This window comes from Poecilia mexicana, unplaced genomic scaffold (assembly GCF_051168715.1).
Source record: "Poecilia mexicana isolate PSO_F unplaced genomic scaffold, ASM5116871v1 scaffold_9, whole genome shotgun sequence".
Classification (NCBI taxonomy): domain Eukaryota; kingdom Metazoa; phylum Chordata; class Actinopteri; order Cyprinodontiformes; family Poeciliidae; genus Poecilia; species Poecilia mexicana.
In genome coordinates this window covers 23,456,014-23,475,767 of record NW_028263378.1, presented here as the reverse complement: position 1 = coordinate 23,475,767, position 19,754 = coordinate 23,456,014, and the positions used below count along the sequence as shown (strand labels likewise).

Below are 19,754 nucleotides of genomic sequence, written 5' to 3'. Positions count from 1 at the left end.
TTTCTTTTTTCACTTTTATTTTAGTATAACTTGCGGTAATTGTCACTAGATCAAGATTTTACAAAGGAATAGGAAATTGTTTTATACTATTTTCCTCATCCCAATAACAATTGTACAGTCCTTCAGTTTTTTTGACCACAAATACCACAACGGATTTACAGCACCAACAAACAAGAGGAAGCAGTATTGTGCTGCTTTGTTTCTGATTTTAGTTAATGGCTGTCGCATGCACATATATAGGCTTTTGTGAGGTTTGCCATGATGACCCGGTTAAGCTTTAAGCAAGGAGAGAAATGTCTGAAACATCACATCATCTGACTCTATATTCTACCTTTTTGTCCACTTTAATAGATATTAACTGTTTGGGCAGTGGGTGTCAAGTGTGTACACTTTCATATCACACTCATAAATTGGAGATTCTGTTGGTCCTTGCTCGTTTCCGGAGTGGGGTGTAGAAGGGGTGTCTGTCCATCAGTTTGCCTGTCTGTTTTTCTCTCAGCTGGAGGAGAAGAAAGAGGGATGGGAGGATCTGATGCCAGCTCAGTCTGAGAAGAGACTGGCAAAAGATTTGCGTAGATTGCGTATGGTTTCAGCCTTCACCTCGTCCTGGCTAAGGCTGGCTCGGGGCGCTGGGGTTTCTGGAATGTTGAAGGTATTGGTAAGAGACTGGGATTTGCTATAAAGAGAGGGAAATGGCAATAGAGGAGAAGGAAAGGCTATTAAAGTCATGCAGCAAACCAATGGAATGAAAAGACTGGAGCAAGGCAAAGAGACAGAGAAAGAGAGAGAGAGAGAGAGAGAGAGAGAGAGAGAGAGAGAGAGAGAGAGAGAGAGAGAGAGAGAGAGAGAGAGAGAGAGAGAGAGAGAGAGAGAGAAAGGAGGAAAGACTCATTAAAAGATGAAAAAGGGTCATTCCTTCTCCGGGGTCATTCAGAATTACCTTATCATTTCAAGTCAGCATTGACATGATATGAATAGTGAATGACGTTGTTTGGATGCACATTGGTGTGTGTTTTGTCTGGGATTGATTGTGAAAATATTTTGTCAAAATACAAATGAACAGAAGCCAAATAAAAAAGGGGGCATCAGAAAATTGCCGGCTAAAGAACGGAAAGAAACTCGTACGGTGTAGTTGTATCTGTGAGTAATGGTCAGCTTTTGCTTTTAGACCTTTTTTGACAATCTGGTGTGGTGTTGGTGGTTATTTCAAAACCAGAAATATTCCGCATACATTTGTCACGAGCTGTTTGTGACTTTTGCATTCTTGCTTTGTTGCAAAATCAACCTTTTTTATTTATTTTGCATAAGATTTATTTCAGAAAGCTTCAATAATTAAAACGTCTTGCCCTGCGTCCGATAAAACACAGGAGATCCAAACTATGACACAACCATCATGTTTAGCCACCATCATATTTAGTAATGTGGATATGGTTTCTATTCTACAAATTGTGTTTCTCTTAATACAAAATTCACAACCAGTGTAATTTGAAACATAAAACGTTATCCATTAACCTGCCAGCTTGTTGGTATCATCTTAGCCAACTTCCAGGTGAACACCTCTGTCCTAGTATTAGCACATTTGACCTTTAAAAGTAGCAGTGGGAAAGGTTCTCACTTCAGTGAATTCTGCAGGTTGACCACTCCTACAGAAGATAGAAACTGTTCTTAGCTTCATTCATTTCAAGATAGGGTTTTTTCCTTTTTTTATGTCTATTTTCTCATGTGCTCAGATATGCAATTCAACAAATAAAGGATTAGACTTTTATAAGTACCCCCGTTGTGTCAACAGAAGTCTTTACCAACCATTTATTAAGTTATTACCTGTAATTTGGTGTTTAAATGTGTCCCTGAGAAAGTTGCTTCAGAACAAGGATTTTAATACTTGTGTCACCTGAATTCCCGTTTGCTAAAAGCTGCCTGTCGCTTTAATGTTTCACAACCTCACCAGACAATCTGACATGTTTCTGTTTTGTAAAACTAAATGACCAATGTAGGAATCGATACAGCATGCACATTCAAGCGGATAGCCTCTGTGTGAGCGGATTTTTTTTTTTATTTATGTTGTTTTACATGTGGCATGCATGCCTCAGTGCAGGCAAAAAGAAAAAAAAAGGTAAGAATAGACATTCTGTGGATGTCAGTTCTGAGGCTCGAAAAGTACAAATGAGATGGTACTGATCCAGTTCGTTGTTCTGTTCTGGTGAACGGTTACTTACTTCAGTTGAGGAGAGCCGCCCATAGCCGGGCTGTCCTGACTGGGCTTCTGTGGGGGCTGGGGCTTTTGCTGCAGAGGGGGACGTCCCCCCGGGCCACCCTGACCCTGGGCAGCGGGTCTCGGCTGCTGGGTGGTTGGAGGCCCGGGACGGGTTGGCTGGACCTTCTGTGATCCTCCCTGTGACTGTTGTCTAGGGAGTGGGGCCGGTTTCTGCTGCTGCTGCCCACTGGGAGGTTTCTGACCGGCAGAAGGTTTCTGCTGCTGGGAGACGGACTGCTGCCTCTGAGTTTGAGGGGAACCTCCCTGGCTTCGCTGAGGAGCGCCCTGGCCTGGGGCTCGGGTTTGGGTTGAGGGGCCCTGGCTGGGCTTGGCCTGAGAAGCGGGCTCAGCGGTACCCGGGCTGGCAGCAGACTGCTGAGCTGGTGCGGGAGGCTGGCCCTGAGGCTGGGGCCGCTGCTGGGTCGGAGGACTTTGTTGAGGACCACCTGCAGGAGGTAAAATAGGGCACCGCTCATATTCGTACGCCGTGATATTACTTTGGTTTTGGCTTTTTCAGTAAGATCAGGATAACGTACCCTGAGGGGAGGGGCGCTGTTGAGCCTGTGGCACTCTTGGCTGTGAGACAGGCTGAGGAGAAACTGCTTTCTGCAAAACAAACAGATGGCTCAGAAAATGTCGCATCTGCCACAATATGTACAAATTATGCAGGTGGAAACGTCCTTATAAAAGATTAAAGTTGGAGGTAATTGTAACAACGCTAACTACTGAACTGTTATTTATTAAGTATGAACAACATCTTCATATTACATGACCACTCTTATCAGTTTTCTACTTTAAATATAAATTGTATCTATTTTCACATAAAGAGTAAAACACTGTAAATTGGAGAGGATGAGCACTACTTTAGTCAAACACAGACCTTCACACCTTTTCCTTCATTTCAAGAAAAAGCAAAGCAGAAACATATTGTGACAGGAGTTGCAATTACAAAGAAAGATGGAGAACAAAAGAGTGTTGTTTTTTTTTCTTTGCTAGCATAAGCATATTGTGCACGCAGTGTAAGCACCTGTGCCGGCTGTCCCGCTGCCGCGCGTACCGAGGAAGAACTGGGAGTACGTGGAACAGTCTCTTGCATCTTAGAAACCACAAGTTCTGCAATCTGAACTCGATCCTCATCCTGCTGGTCCCCAATCAGTGGCATCGAACAGTCGTCAACCTAAAATGAAGCATAATGTTTCAAATTGTAAGAAACACCCACATAATGGTAGGCAAACATCAGCATGCTCGCACTGCAGCAAAGTACCTCGATAATGTAGTCTTTGCCATCTTTACCGTGTAGAGCCTCCACAGCACAGATGTCTAACCCGCCAAAGATGTCTGCGCATGAATCCACCCACAATTTGTACCTGCAACCATGTGGTCAGTATGAATTCAGTTATCCTGCGAGACATGCCGTTTGGATTTTAGTAGCGTTCAATCACGTCTTCTTACTTGTCTGACATGGCCACCTGCTCCAGCATAGAAGAGCCCGTGTTAGTTTTCCAGTTTCCAGAAATGGAGGTCCTCCTGGTAAAAAAAAATAAAAAAACGCAGTTTATGACGCACTTCCAGTGAGGTGAGTGAGAGTGAAACGTGACATTCAAAAAACACAGACACAACGAACTGACTCACATGTAAGCCTTGTAGTTGTTACCAATCTTCTGGATGCGGACGTCATACTTTGCGTCAATGAAAGGCTCGGAAGTGGCGTAGGTCTTGGTCAGCGCCACAACACTGGCGATATCTTGAAAGTCATACTGATTGTCCACTTTCACCTAGTCGGCAGGTGTGTAAACACGCATTTGTTAGTATTCGTTAGTCCCATATGCGATGTGTTCTACATAACATAAAGGGCTGATCATTCCATCCCTACCTTTCCCATTCCTGAGTGAGCATGGCCCATCTTTACGACAACAGGGTACTTGGGGGCGCTGATCTGTAAAAAGAAAACAAAAAAAACAACATTATATTATGAACTACCACACCATTTGATCCTAAATCCAAAACTGATGGCATTTGAAGAAACTGGTTAGAAAAAAACAAAGTATTATCCTGGTAATTACGGAGTGTTATGTAAAATCCCCTTTTTTGAGCTTTAGATCATGTTATGATGTTATTCCTTCATCAAACCCAGACTATTGTTTTGACTTATTCATGCACATTTGAGAAATCTTAAAACTTCCGTGGCAACCATTCATAGGTACTTTTGACGCTCGCTCACATAACGCGCCGCCTATTTCCACAAAGATCCTCCTTGGAGCTTCAGTCTCCAGCCGAGCTTCCACCCCACAAAAGCAACCCCACCCACAAAGCTCCACCAGTTCTCTTTATTTACCTAAGTGATGCTCAATTTGTCCTAAAGATCCAAAAGGAAAAACAATCCCGTTGCCATGACAGCACCACCATCAGCAGTCGATAGAAAGAAGAGTGGATCCATGCTTTCAGGTCGTTAGCCTAAAATTAAAACTGGTTAGATCAGGCAACATTTTTCCAATCTGACATTCTCTAGCTTTCTTGGGCCTTTTCGCTTCCTGTTGTTAGCTAATCTTCTGCTGCTGTGGTCTTTCTGCTTCAAGGTTCGTCAAGATATGTTGGTTTTCCACATATCTTGATTGTAATGAGCTAAACGTGCCCTTTGTGTCATCTCAGCCAGTCCCGTCATTCTCTCCTAACTTGTGCCATCAACAAGACATTTTCATCCACTCGGCTCCCGCTCGCCAGATGTTCTCACTTTTTCAGATTGTTTTCTGTGAACGTGAGAGATGGTTGTGCATAAAAATCCCGGCAGAGGATACCTTCATTACGAAAATTGCTGAAGAAAACCCGTGTTTTTGTAACATATCGTTTCTAATGATTAAAACATCAATCGCTTAATCCAACAGAGAAGACACACAGTCATTCTGAAGACTTGAAAGCCAGCCCAGTTCTGTCAGCCTGAGACTGCAGGGGTGTAGATGACTGCTCTGCAGCAACAACCTCAATGTTCCCGACACTGACTCGGCAGCCCAATAATCAGAAAACTCTGCCACGGCAAGCAAAAAACCCAAACAGATATAAGCTCACGAAAGAAAAGTCAGAATGGCTTTAGCTGCTATGTGAAATAAATCATGAATTACAGCTGGACATCTGACGCCTCCGGAAGTGGCAAAGAGGAGATTTCAAGGAACTCACCATTTCCTTGTGATTTGGATAGTAAACCTGCTCGATCAGTGGGAACTCCTCCGGGCCCAGCTGCTTGTGGAGTCTTGACATCTGAGCAAACTGAGGGAGAATTTAACCTTGAGATGCCACTCCGATTGTCTGTACATCTGGAAGCTGCTCGCCGTGGACCGAACAGAGTCCGTAAGGACTACTTACCACCCACGGTTTGTCACAGAAGTTATAGACAGAGTGCAGGGTGTTAACGCTTGGCAGTCCAGCGTACTGCAGTCCGATCACCATGTTCCGATGGTCTCCGTTCCTGTCCATGCTGAAGGCGTGCTGCCTGATCAGCACAAAGTCTGGCCTGAAGGATCTGGCACAGAGGGCACGAGGGAAACATTGAACGGAATTGTGAGAACCTAAACTTTGCAGCAGGAACTCCAAACTAAAAACAGGACTTACTTAGTAACCTTATGCCCATTCCTGATGGCGTCCATGTTGACGTTATAGGTGCCGCTGGCGTTGGCCACTAGGTTGATCTCTGAGAACTCTGCCTGGGAAGAACAACATCAAATTCAAACCCTTTTCAAACGTATAAAAATTGCATTAACTGTGAGGGTGCATGAGCATAAATAATAGTTAATCCATCAGCCAGGAAGACTTCTTATAAGCTATTTGTTTCGGAAGAGATTGATTTACCCATCTGACATGCTGCAAGATTAATACTAAGTTCATTTTGTCACATTACTCTGTGATAGAACAACACAAAAATCATTATTATTACAGGTCTATCAGCTCAAATCCAATTGAAATAAAACAAAGTTTGCAGCATAACAAAATGTCAAAAGTTCAGGGGTATAAATAATTTTGCAAGACACTTTAAGTCACAGCCGAGAGTTAAAGGGACCAAAATACACACGGATAAAAGTGCCTGAGGCAGAGAAGATGATTTTTGAAACATCTGGGCGCATTCCTGCTCCTAGCATGCTATAAATAACCACCGGTTTAAATCTGCAACCACAAACACCATTGGGCAACATGTTTCTGCTAAAACTACTAGCTAAATTACTCCTGGTCAGTCATCGGGTCACATTAACAGGCACGGTTCTTGCGTACCGTATTGGATCATTCATAATGACTTCATAGTGTATTAATAAGCAAGAAAGTGTTTCACTGAAAATTAATGCAGCTGTGAGTATCAGCTCTTACTCGATAGTGAAACGGACCCTGAGACATTTATTGTTCGGAGCTCTCTGTGAACATGCCAGCTCATTAATAATGCCACTGCTTTTTTTTTTTTCTGCCAAGAAAAATAAACTGTACGCTAGGAGGCTTATTTCTGTTATAAGAAGATCGAAGGCAGTGTTGTCCATTGGCAAGCAAAACACGCTACAATCTCATGAAAAAAAAAAAAAAAAAATCATGCAACATCGCTCTCACTGAAGACTGCATCAGGTGAACTGCTTGGACGATTTCTTTGCCCTCGATCAAACTTTCGTTTTGTAAATTCACTCTCCTGCTGCGGAAATAACACTTAACAGTTGGGTTTAAGACCTACCTGTTCTACTTTGATGTCAAATTCACCGTGAATCTTTCGTCCTCTGAAAACCTTCACCCTGTTGAATGTGAAACAAGGAGGTGAATCGATGTGTTTGTTTGTGTTTGGGAACAAAATGAAAAACAGTTCAAGCTTTTTTTCTTTTCTTTTCTTTTCTTTTTTTTTCCCCTCCAGCCCAAGCAGGACATTTTGAAACTGGGAACAGTCTCGTCTTTGACACATTCAGGCTGCTGACACTTCAAATTAAATCTGAAAGCACAACTTAATTTTTTTTTTGCGACGCTGAGATTTGCATATGATAGTGAGTCATTTTTGTCTGCTTAGTTATTGCTTTTTGAAAACTTGCTGCGCAAACCTTCACACACTTTGTCACAAACTTAATTGGACATTACTGGGATTTTATTGAAATAGTGCATACTTGTGACATTGAAGGAAAACAATACATGGTTTTTAGAAACTAGAAATGTAAAAAATATGGGAGAATTTTTTTATTTTTTTTATAACACAACTTTTCACTTTAATTGCAGCTACATGATGTTTGTGTCATGTCGCTATAACCAGGCTTTGTGCATCTGGAGGCTGATGTTTTTAGCTCAGTGTTCTTTGTAAAGTAAATCAAACTGAGTAAGATTGGAGTGTCTATGGAAATTTAGTTTGAGGTCTTGTCTTGTCCAGTATAACATTTTCTTATACTTTCATCTGAGCAACTGCAACTGCAAGGTTCTGAGGCTTGATTTCTTCTAACCAGAGCACATTCTTCTACGATGCTTCCCGTGTTCTTTCACGCTTTGTGTCAAACTCTATACGTTGAACTTCTTCAGGCTTTACTCTGTTCCTGCCGCTCATCCGTAAAGGTCACGTTTGGGGAGTTAATGAGCCATAGTTGTCCACTCAAAAGATTCTCCCGTCTGAGCTGTGGATCTCTGCAGCTCCTCCAGAGTTAGCATGGGCCTTTTGGAAATGCTTCTGATTAATGTTAGGTTGCGTTAGGTGGACGCTCATGTTTTTGTATTCTTGTCATTTTTTTTCCCAAACGACAATTGGAAAAACGGATATTGTTTTATAAACGTTGTTACAACTAAATTAGGCATGACGTGTTTTTTTTTTTTTGGTCTATGTGGTCTATCTAACAAACCTCTGAGAACAAAAAAGTATATACATATTAAAAAACGATGTATTCTATTCATTCTATTTCATTTCACAATCATCCATAAATAAAAAAAATGCACTGAACATTGTGGTTGTGATTTGACAAATCAAGAAAAGATTCAAGGGTTGGGGGTGTCAGTGCTTTTTCAGTGTAGTATAACTTTCACACCAATCAACGACCGACTGCAACCTGGCTATGTTACATGATGCAGATGCAGGGTTTTCTTTCTTTCTTTTTATGTTATTTTATTTCTTCCCCCCTTTTTTGCATGCAAGGCTCATCTTTGCCAAGTCACAAGCACAGGAGCATCCTCCCCATCTAAGCACGAAGCCGTCTGGCAGCTTCAACGTGGAGAGCCTCTCGGCATCACCTGAATCATATGACCTTCCAGATCTTGTGCCACTGCAGCCCACGGTGGACCTGGCACACATTCTATGTCTAGACGGGCCGCTGACGCGCGCCGCTCTCTTACCAGTCGGTCTGCTGGTCGTCGATCACCAGGAGGATCTTGCCGTGGCTGGAGACGCCAGCCCGATCCGCCGCCTCGGATAGGGTTGCTGCCGCAGCGGCGGTGGTCTGCTTGACAGCATTGGATATGGAGGAGAAGAAACCGGAGCCTCCTCCTGCAGGCTGCGGCTGAGCGGCGGGCTGGCGCCTCTCCGCCGGCCCGGGCGACACTGCGGGGCTTTGCTGCGGCGGGTCGGGGCGTTGGAGGTCGGTCATGTAGCCATTGGGCAGATTGGACATGAAATTACTATCCGAGAGACGTCGACGCAAGTAATTCATGGTGGAGGTTTGTTGAAATGACGTAGAGAGAAGTAGGTCCAAAAATAAAAAAATAAAATAATAAAAATAAAAATCCCACCTACTGACACAGAACTTGGTGTTCGGTGAGAAAAATAAATGATTGGACTAGTTTCCCATGTGCATAAACGGGAATCACCGCCACCTAAAAGAGAATAAAGTCGGGTTTTTATTGATTAGATGGTGATGATTAATAATTTCAGGGTTGTTTTTTTTTAGAGAAATGAACATAGTAAGAAATCGTGACTGCTACAGCAAAGAAAATCAGCCTGCAGCTAGATTACAGCTGAAATATGCACAGGTTAAATCACTCGTTTGAATCATATTAAATCCGTTTAACGAGGCTCTCCCGCAATAAAATAAGCATCAAGGTATTTGCTGAAGCCTACCTGGGAATGTATCCAAAGTGATCCGCCCCAAGGATGGATGAGGCGATGGTTTCCTACTGGTCAGTCACAGGAAAAGCCTGCACGCAGGTAACCGTCATGTCCTCTGGGCGCAGAGCCAGGCCGTGCATCCGACTTGAAACCGGAGAAATAAATACAACCTAAAGTCTTCCCAGCATCCCCGCCGCCCTGCTTCCCTTCAAGACCCAGTTTTTTCCGTCTGCCCTGCGTCACTCCCCAGTCGTCCTGAGGGAGAAGAGGCTGCGAGGCTGGACAGTTGTCAAGGTAACGAGAGGATGCAGGAGCTGATTTCCGGTGCTGTTCGGAAGTTAAAGGCATGCTTTTAAAATCACATTCTTTTTTGACGAATTTCCTGCATTAGATAGCATTTTAAAAAGACAAGAATTTAATTGACACGTGCCTACTTATTTACAGTAGGATGCTGATAGTTAAAATAAATACAATTCTTATCAGGCCAGATCTCCCTGCTGATCTGTCCATCATTAATTGTGAGGGAGAATATCAGACTTCCTGTGTTCCGGCTGTGTTTAGGTGCATTTGATGCAGCAGCGTGATGGGTAATGAGGGTGGTGCTGATGAGAGCAGTGATAGGGGTCGTGTGCCTCTGACACGCGTGAACCAGCTGCTGACTCCGCGGGACAATCAGGTCGGTAGGTCATATGGGATCCCGTTGGGGGCCAATAGAAAGACATCTATTTATTGCTCAGGTGCTCGTTTGATTTTCAATACGGTCGATTTTTAGTGATGCGCCATCTGTTGGTAATCAACAGACCACCCCCTCTACATATCCCCTCCCGTGGGAGCCCTGTATCCTCTACTGTACTATGGAAACTACACCGTGGTGGAAACTTGACGATGATCACAAGGGAAAGAGACACTCCTGCAATTCTCTCTTGAATCATTAATATAGTGGAGGGTCAATGTATAGCTCCCCCTCTGCTCATAAAATAAACCAAAAAAAAGAGCGCTTATCTCTGGATTTTTGCAAGTTTGTTGACCTGTAAACACGTCATCCACAAGGGGCGTCTCCAGAATGTTTATGTAAGGGGTGACCAGACACAACAAACTAAAAACCATGAAAGAATTACATGAGTTTTATTTTAATGTCAGAAAAATAGCTCTTGAAAAAAAGAACTAATATGATTCTTGATTTGCTCAAGCAACCAATGTGTCTTTAAATTCATGTTGTCAGGAACACGCTTGCAAAATGTAGCGTCAATGATTTTTAGGGAAACACCAGCGAGTACCTTGTTTAAAGTTTAACCACTCGTTTATTGTTGTTTACACAGATGTCTACGGTTACAATGAAACCATTTTGGAACAATGACGGCCTCAAGTGAAAACGAGATTCGCAAAGCAGAACTTAAGCATATCAAACAAAAGTTACAGTGATGTGAACATGAGGCGTCTGTCTGGGTCCCCAAGAGGGAGCCAGCAGAAGAGTTACACAAGAGTGTGTGTGTGTGTGCGTGTGCGTGTGTGTGTGTGTGTGTGTATATATATATATATTTTTTTTTTTTTTTTTTTTTTTAGTTTTTTTTTTTTTTTAGTTTGTTTGTTTTGGGGGTGTTTTTGTGCCACCCATTGACTTTAAGACATCATGATTCTATGACTGTTCATTCAGCAAACCTTTTGTAAATTGCCTCATTTTTTCCTCGGAGTGGTAATAGTGATTGTTTTATTTATGTTATTTGAGAAATCCATGCTCGTCATTCCAGTTGTCACATCACCCAAAGGTTTTGATGTGGGTTTTTGTGTTTTCTCTTTCAAGACGAGCTAAGCTAACTCAACTGCTTTTACATCCCCGAGATTAGCGTCTTGACACCTTGTTGCACAATTGTTGCTAATGATCATTTTTAAATGATTTAGAACAGTCTTAAAATATTAGCGGTCTCTCGCATGATGTGTCTGATTTCTATTTGGATTATGGAAATATTTTGAAACGGTGAGATCACTGAGTAATGCAGTTTTGTTGGAGCATAACGTTGTCACGGAGACCCTGTCAGGACACACAGGTTTAGATAATGCCATGAACCGCATTCATTAAAGAAGTTTGCTCTCAGACTTGCTTGTCCACTCACAGATTCCTTGCATTTTAAGACTAAATTCCTCATGTTGTGAAATGTTAACCTCTGCAAAGAATTTGTCACTGTGTAAACACGTCTTTAAACATGTGTGCCTTTAAACAGGAATGTTTCATCTCTTATTATTGAAACACACTGTAGAAAGTCTTGTTTCTCCAGTGCCTGTCGACGTAAGGGGGCACTGTTGGGCTGAAATTAGACCCGGTTTTGTTCACAAATACCATTCAGGCAAGGCCTGTGCAGCTGAAGTGCTTTGAAATTTTAAGTTTGCGGCCAATATTCCCCGTGCATGATTAGACGGTTGCTATCTCACAGTAGCACACACACACAGTGCGGGTTATTTGTTTCTCATACCACCAGGGTCGTAGTGTCTGCAGATAAGATTGTTCTCATGCCTGCAGCATTTTCAGAACTTAGGAGTCTTTGTCCAGCCGTTAACAAAAGCCTTTGGATTAGAGGTGAGGCGGGCTCAGAGTAGCTACAGCTGCAAACGTGTATGGGCAGATCAGTGGAATGACTGAAGCCACAGTGGGCTAAGCACTCAGAAAAATGCAGTTTGGTGAGATTTCAGATCTGGGGGGGAGGGAAGAGGGAAGGACATACAAGGGTGGGCAAGGTGTTGATTCCACGGAGGGAAAACAAAAGGCATTCTTCACCTTTAGGAATCTTTGAAACCCCTCTTGGAAAAGAAATGTATAAGCCTTAAAAAAAAAAAAAAAAAAAAGAAAAAAGGTTCGCTTTTTAATTATTTTTAGACTTGTGGGAGTATATTTAAAGGATTTGTGAATGCTCTTCTGGTAGGAGGGAGCAGTGTAACCCCATGACATTTTAACAACTCAACTTTCCACTTTTGAAACAAGTTTACCTGTGAGAACCTTGCACCTAAAAAACACCGCAACAATGGAGTGAATGAACGAGGCCGTCTGATTGGCCCGGAGAGCAGCCAATCTGAGTGCAGGCATGAGTCACAGGTCGAGGCGGTCCGCGCTCACCTGACACTTTACCTACCTGAGCGCAGATCCAGAATCTCATTACCCTTCTAATACAAGCCTTACCTGAGGTTCATATTGCTCCACCGAGTGTTTTTTCTCCACTCAGACAAATCCAGCAGCCATGGCTGTGGCTAACTTCCAGTACATTACCCGGATGAGCAGTGGCTTCAAGGTCTACATTTTAGAAGGTGAGTCTGGGGAACACTTTCTCTTTATTTCTTTGTGTTACTTTGTGATATATATATATATATATATATATATATATATATATATATATATATATATATATATATATATATATATATATATATATATATATACACATGTACTTTTATGACCAGTACAAGTAACATGAACAGCTTTACATTTCAGTGATATCTATCAGCATGTATTTGTCTCATTAATGTACAAAGTCATTGCCTGCTTTTGGTCCGCTGCTGTGTGTCTTTGTCCTGTCAGTGGTGTTCATGTAAATACAGTGATTGATAAGAACACATATCTGATCAAATTGAAGCCAAAATCCAAAAAGTACCTCGTACAACGCACGTTACAGATGAACATTGTTGGATTGGTACCTTCTTTTTCTTTTCTTTTTTTTTAATACGGGAAGTCTTGTCAAGATTAAAGCAATGATGGACACCACTTTAGACCTTCTTTCTAAAATGTCAACAAAGGAATTGTACAGTGTGTGCCGCTTTCGCGTTTCAGCAAAAGTCTGATTAAATGTAGCAAAACAGAAGGTCACGCGGCGCACACTCACAGCTAATAAGAAAAAAAAATATCCATGCCCGAGGCATTAGAAAATCAGCATAGGTGTGGTTATACCTGCTCCCCCCTCCACAATGGCACACTGTGTAAAGGAGTAGCACACAGGTGATGGAATGTTTATGCAATAGGCAACGCAAACTGAAGAGTTCAAGCAATGACAATGACCCCCCCCCCCGCCTTTTTTTTTTTTTTTGTCCTTCTCTGCAAAACGGATAATCACCTATTGTTTCAGTCAGACTGCAGTGGTTACTGTTGTCTTGCAAACGGAGGAATCCTCCAGTCATTTAGTGAATGTGGACTTGCAAGTGTTGGGAGAGCGTACAGTTTAACAACGAAGCGTGGGTGATCACAATTTTAAGGAGTGTTGGTGTTTTGGCTATAAGCATGCCATCCCATCCCAAACCCTGATGGCGCGTTGATTTGGTTCAGCGTGAGCTCTATTTGGAATCAAATGCAACTATGAAAGACCTGTGAAAATCACACCCTGTTTTTTTTTAACTGAGGGACTGAATCTCACCACTGTGAATCTCTTCAACTCTTGCATTCAGCTTATCAGAGTCAACCTCAGCTGGCGCGTTTTAACTTGAGTAGACTCAAAATAAAATTTCAAAAGTAGGTGCATCTACGTCCACAGAGGGGTTCCCTTATATCACAGTTGGAGGTGTTAAAACGTTTGCCTTTCTACCCCACAAATGAAATTAAAAACTGTGTAGATCGTATTCTTGGAGGCGTGTGAATGGGCTGGATGCCAGCATTGAAGAAAAACAACATTTACCGTTAGTATTGAATCAGCTGTGAAGTGTTGAAACCCTCGCTGATCAGGTTGATCGAGTTTAGCTACTTAACGGAGCTTACAATTAACGGTGAAAAAAAAAAATTTTCCCACGACTAGCTGTCATGCAGGTTGATGTCATCGGATGAAAACAACTATTAGTCACCCGTAAGTGTTAAGTGCTTTATAACAGAAAAAAACATTGTGACAGGTCACTTTAGATGAAAGATGGTAACCGTCCAATAGTATATTTAAGGTTTAAACAACATGATGACGATAACCGTCCAATAGTATATTGGGATATCGTCATCATGTTGCTTAAACCTTTCTGATTGTCTGACTCTGACCCCTGTTTTATAGGTCAGCCTCATCTCAGAGGTGAAGACCGGTACAGACATATGGGGAACGAGCGACCTCGAGCTCCGGCTGTGTTTCCGATCAAACGCAAGCGCAACTACGAGAGGGGCCTCACGTTGGAGGAAAGGTTAGCACAACTTTTGATTTTTGCCCACATAAATGCAAATTGTCTTGAAGAAACGAAGCCATTCCTGATGACTCTTATCTCTTTTAGGCGAGAGCGGGCAATAAACAGGAACAAGATGGCCCAGAGGGCTGGTCCAGTGCCTGCACCCTTCAGTAACCAGCAGAGTCCATCATCCCCACAGAGCCCAACGCCTAGTCCTACCAGCCCTTTCCACCCCTACGTCTACTACACACCAGTCAGCGACGAACCCCTGGCACTCATCAAAAAACCAAGGAAAGACCCTGAAAACGCAAGAGGAAAGACAACAGCCTCTGCTGCCACTCAGATCCAGGTACTTCAGCTGTTCTGAACAAGAGCCGCTTGTTTCTTCAACAGGCCACCCTTTGACTGAGATAAAGGAAGTTCAGGCGGTCATTAGTTTGGAAACGTGGCAGCTGTGATGTTCCTTTTAACAGCAGCATAGCTTGAGGGTAACCCACAGCAGGGGTACATCTCTACTCTTTAGTCAGTGAAGTCTACTAAGTGCACACAGGCCTAAGCTTGCCTGAGCAATGCAATCCAGCCGGATTCAAGTAGAAAATGTAAGCAATGGAAAGAGGAATGCCCTCAACAAGACCAAACAGACTGCTTTCCCTCGGAACTGTTTATGCCATCACAGTAGAAGCGAGTTGACTTTCAGGAGCAAACCCAACCAGTTTAATCACTTCTGCGTTAAACTGTGCACATTGCTGTGGTTGTAATCTTAACAGAGCGCATTCTCAGGTTTAGGCAGCAGCGCTGAAGGCTAAAGATCCAAAGGAAAACAAAACCTAGGACCACTGTTGAAATCCTAATAATGATTGACCCACTTATTTCTTTTTCCTTTCCCACAGATGCGCCCATCGGTGATCACCTGTGTGTCATCAGTACAGAGCCCTTCTTCTAGACCCGAGGTCCGCAAAAGCCACTCCTCAGGTCAGTCTCTCACTCTCTCCAGACTGTCACTCCCAAACTCGTCACACTCAACTCATAGACTAAATACCCACTCAGTCTTGAGCAGACTCTCTCTGACTCACAGAGGTGTGTGTTTGACTTGTGTCATGCATCCTTTCTTTTTCCAGGAGACTCCGATTCCAATTACGATCACGTCCTCGAGGAGCATTTCCAGAGGAGCCTAGGTGTGAACTACCAACAAGCGCCCACCAAGGAACTTTCCATCAGTGTGTCCGTGGACGACCACTTCGCCAAGGCACTGGGACAGGACAAGTGGCTGCAGATCAAATCCAAGTCGTCCTCCTGCTCCTCCACGCCTCCCAGTAGCCCCAGCATCACCCACTCACCCACCTACAGCCACAGTCCCAACCATTCCCACAAACAGTCGCCGCTGACATCCAGGCACTGGACCCTTAACTAAGCGGGAATGGCACCGCTACTGAACTTCTTTTTTTTTTTACATTTCAGCGCAAACGGCTCTGCCTGTCCACGTAAAACAGACAAGCCAGCGCAAGTGTTCAGAGATGGCCAACAACAGAGTGCGGACATGTGCACATCCAAACCCGACACACTAAACTCTGATAAATGTAGCACTTGAGCCGGAGAACGTTGTTTTGTTACATTTCTACCCTGTGCTTAGCATCTGACACTTGAAATACTATAGATGGTTTTTTTGGGCCAAATAATCCTCTACATTTCTTTAAGTTTGTACTATTCTTAGCAGACTGCATGTTTGCCTCAAATTGACTGTACTTGTATTTATATTCTGATACACTTGGGTTTTTTTTCCCAGTCTGAATGACTGGTCTGTCTGCTGTGTAAAATTTTTGCTTGTAAGCTTTACACAAATATACGTTTTAGCAAATGTTTTTCTAAAAAAAAGAATAAAATGAACAAAAATATATATATCTTTTATGTTTCTTTCTTTTGCATGGATGACAAGTCTGAAAGGAAATGGAAGATTATGGGTATCTTTTAAGTGGAGATCAGAGTGATCCGGACAATCTAATTTAATCGGTGAGTCAGTGAACACACCTGGCCAGAAGAAGCTTTCCAACAATGAGCATTGTTGCTCAACTCTGAAATTAAATGGCTGCATGAGCAACTCATCCCGGACCCCTTTTCCAGTAAATCTGAGAGAATGTAGGGAGCATGTCCCAGCAGGCGCTCTGACATTCCTGTGTCCTGAGAAAATGACTCCCTCAGATCTTACAGATCCTGTTTGGCAAGGGATCGGAGGTAGGGCTGCAGGGAATAAAGGGTTGGGCTGATAGGCCTGAGCATGAGAACTAGTCATGCTCTGCTGTTCCCTATTTGCATGTCCTAGCTTGTCAAATTTTAAAAACGATTGGAGACTTTGACTGAAAAATGCCAAAGAGGCTGTGACTGAAATTCAGATTTTAAAAGATTACCTTGAACGTTCGGAACAATTTGTTCTCGGGCGGGAAAACTACAGCCGAGCTGCAGATATTGTTTCTGTCTTCATCTTCTTGCAAATGGAATAAACTTTTGTATTTGTCAGATTGAACCTCTTTATAACAAGCAAAACGCCATCAAACGTTCACACTCGACAGCGTCTTGGGTGAGTTCGCATGTATGGGAGCAAAATATTGATCAACCTTGGATGATTACTTTCTCAGTGAGTCACAATCTGGTATTTCAACAAATTCATCCAGTGTAACCTGAATAGGGGCTTTGATGCCACCTAGAGGCTCCAAAGAAGTGCTTAAACAGCCAAAATTTCCAGTGACTCATGCCGTGCGATAAACAACTTTACGAGCGACTATCAGTTCTTTAGAAAACGGCTGTTTGGATGCAGGTGTTTTGACGCTGAAATGAAAGAGGAAATCATTTTCTCTTGTAGAATCACAAGGAAATGCATGAACTCTCACCTATAGGTACAGTCTCGCACTTAAGGTTTTCCCTCCAAAATCTGGAAGACGATGCAAAAAAGAAGAAAAAAGAAAGATCTACCAGTGTAGCAATGAGGTTAGTAAAGCACAGCATGTCCTGAGTGCCATCACCTTGACCGATGGTTTTTGAACTGTGCAGACGAATTTGCGATGAGAATGTGACAAGAAATGCTTCTCATGCAGCTGCATAACAAATGCACATTGTTGAGAGAGAGAACAGTCACTGCTGACTGCCATCCCTAATCCTTCATAAGTGACAGAAAACAGCATTTAACTCATGCAAACAGTTATTAAAAATCTCCTACCATAAGAAAAATTGGCCACACCATTCTGGAAAATTCTTGAATTTTTGTTGGGTAAATCGCTGTCAACAAATCCGTAATCCTTTTTGTAAACACGAAACAGTAGCGCGCTAATCTCCTGAGAACATAAATGTGCTGTGATGTTGGTAAATAGATCTTGTGAAGCGCTGTGTTTAATCAGAGAAAGTTGTCTGGGATATACACTTTTATGAATCCAAGCTTTTAAATCAGCCGGTTATTGTGAAAGGACACCGGCGCCTCTGGTGCAACAAGGTTGCCTCATCCTAGAGCACGTGAATATCACTTGGTCAAAACCATCCCATTGTTGCTCTGCCTGTTTGTTAAAGGTCACCGACCAACTGAGGTTTGAAATTAAGACTGAACAATAAAATTGAATTAGTAAAATCTTCCTTCTTCTTTGGGTTTCTTTAAACAATCCCATAGTCTTAACATTTACATTGACAAGAACCCATATTCCAGAAATTTGCTAATTTAATATATTACATATTACATATTAAATTAGGATTTAATATATTACATATTAAATTAGCTCATTTAATATGTAACATGTAATATGTAACATATTAAATTAGCTAAAAAAAACTTTTTTTTCCAGCTTCTGCAAAATGTAATTCAGCTTTGAACTTAATAAGAGATATTGATCAGGAATGCAGGACATACATTTAAAAGGGGAAATTTTAATTTGACAAAAAAAAAAAAAAAGAAAGCACATAAAAATAAATGTTACATCTCATCGGAGCATGATTTTTTTTCCATTCACTAAACATATAATGAAGATAAAACTGTCTTGTCAGAGATTGCTTGACATTATGATAACTTTCCAGTTCAAGTTAAACTTATATGAGTAGCAGTAGCTCCACTTATCCACTCAAAACCTCTCCATTATGTGCTTTGTGAAATCTTCAAAGCTTGGATATTGTTTTATAACCTAATCCTGTTTTAAATTTCTTGACAATTTCATCTCTTATCTGCCTGCTGCGATCCTTAGGCTTTATTACGCTGTTTGTTCACTAACAAACGCCCAAGGCTGTCACAGAACAGCTAAACTTAAACCGAGATTGAGTTACACACATATGCATCCCACACTTTTAATATTTTTATGTTGAAAGTAAAATATTGTGGATCATTTTTCCACTTTGTGTTGATCTAACACTTGATATTCCAATAAGAAAAAAAGGATGAAAGTGCTTGTGAGCGGTTGTGTAAGCGTGGCTTCGGCAAGGTGAACATATTCCACGTCGCTGGCACTTCTGCATACATGGCACACATGCAGACCTCGCCAAGCACAAGATAAATAAGTAATGAAAGGAGGAAGTGATCAGCATATTCAGAGGCATCAGAGCATTTTAGGACGAAGTCAGCACTGCTGACGTTAAACACGTCCCCAGGACATTCCCGGAAAAAGGGACCTGAGCGACAGGTTGATTCGTAACACTGTTTGTGACTGTTGTGAGCTGATTTTAGTTTGAGTTATTTTTTCTGATCAAATTGTTGAGCTTACTTTTAAAGTGCTACTGATTTGGAATGAAAACATGTCATTAAAATCACCAGCCAGTGTTAGTGATTTCAGTCCAGCAGTGCCTGCAGTAAATACTCAAAGTAATGGGGGCAGCAGTACATTTTGAGCCAATAGCAATTTCATTTGCGGCTAATATAATTCTACATTTGTAAAGCAACTAAAGTCATATTTTCTTGTTTGCTTTTCAGTTTGACTCAAAATGAAAACTGTGTGTCAGATTCTTTGATCTGTTTGGTGTGTGTGTGTCGTCATCTAAGTTTTAAATGGGTGTGATTTCACCAGTGATTCATATTTAAGTTTACAGTAATGGTGAGTTCACCGTCGTTTCTGAGTAAATAGCACAGATGGGTTTAACCCCTTAACCGTCACTCCCAAAATGCTTACATGTCAGTCAATGGGTCTAAGGTGTCTTCATGATAGTGAAGGATTTTAAAGTCCCCATTTGAAGAAACTAAAGGTAGCACTTTGTTCAACCTAATTTTAAGCCTTTCTTGTTTCCTCTCAGGTATTTTCATTTTTCAGACATCGATTCAAATCGCTACCATCAACTTGCGGTATTTCGTGGCGCGGGGTTTATCTTTTGCTGCTTCTTCACTCGCTGCATTTTCTCTGC

General features: G+C 42.1%; 2 protein-coding genes across 2 annotated transcripts; one reads left to right on the top strand and one right to left on the bottom strand.

Moving 5' to 3' along the window:
* Positions 1 to 540: 540 nt before the first annotated feature.
* syn1 (synapsin I) lies at positions 541 to 9,547 on the bottom strand. Its single transcript, XM_088009023.1, has 13 exons — positions 8,576 to 9,547; positions 6,954 to 7,011; positions 5,858 to 5,949; positions 5,612 to 5,768; positions 5,426 to 5,515; positions 4,128 to 4,190; positions 3,887 to 4,029; positions 3,707 to 3,781; positions 3,519 to 3,621; positions 3,282 to 3,431; positions 2,791 to 2,860; positions 2,217 to 2,700; positions 541 to 676 (listed from the first exon to the last, which is right to left on the bottom strand). Exons 1-13 carry the CDS (start codon positions 8,887 to 8,889, stop codon positions 541 to 543), a joined length of 1,935 nt encoding a protein of 644 aa, XP_087865149.1. The 5' UTR covers positions 8,890 to 9,547.
* Positions 9,548 to 12,417: 2,870 nt separating this feature from the next.
* Positions 12,418 to 16,290, top strand: vgll4l (vestigial like 4 like). The gene is made up of 5 exons (XM_014992554.2): positions 12,418 to 12,578; positions 14,291 to 14,414; positions 14,502 to 14,745; positions 15,287 to 15,368; positions 15,515 to 16,290. The coding sequence occupies exons 1-5, from the start codon at positions 12,512 to 12,514 to the stop codon at positions 15,805 to 15,807; spliced, it is 810 nt and encodes a 269-aa protein (XP_014848040.2). The 5' UTR covers positions 12,418 to 12,511; the 3' UTR covers positions 15,808 to 16,290.
* The last annotated feature ends 3,464 nt before the right edge of the window (positions 16,291 to 19,754 follow it).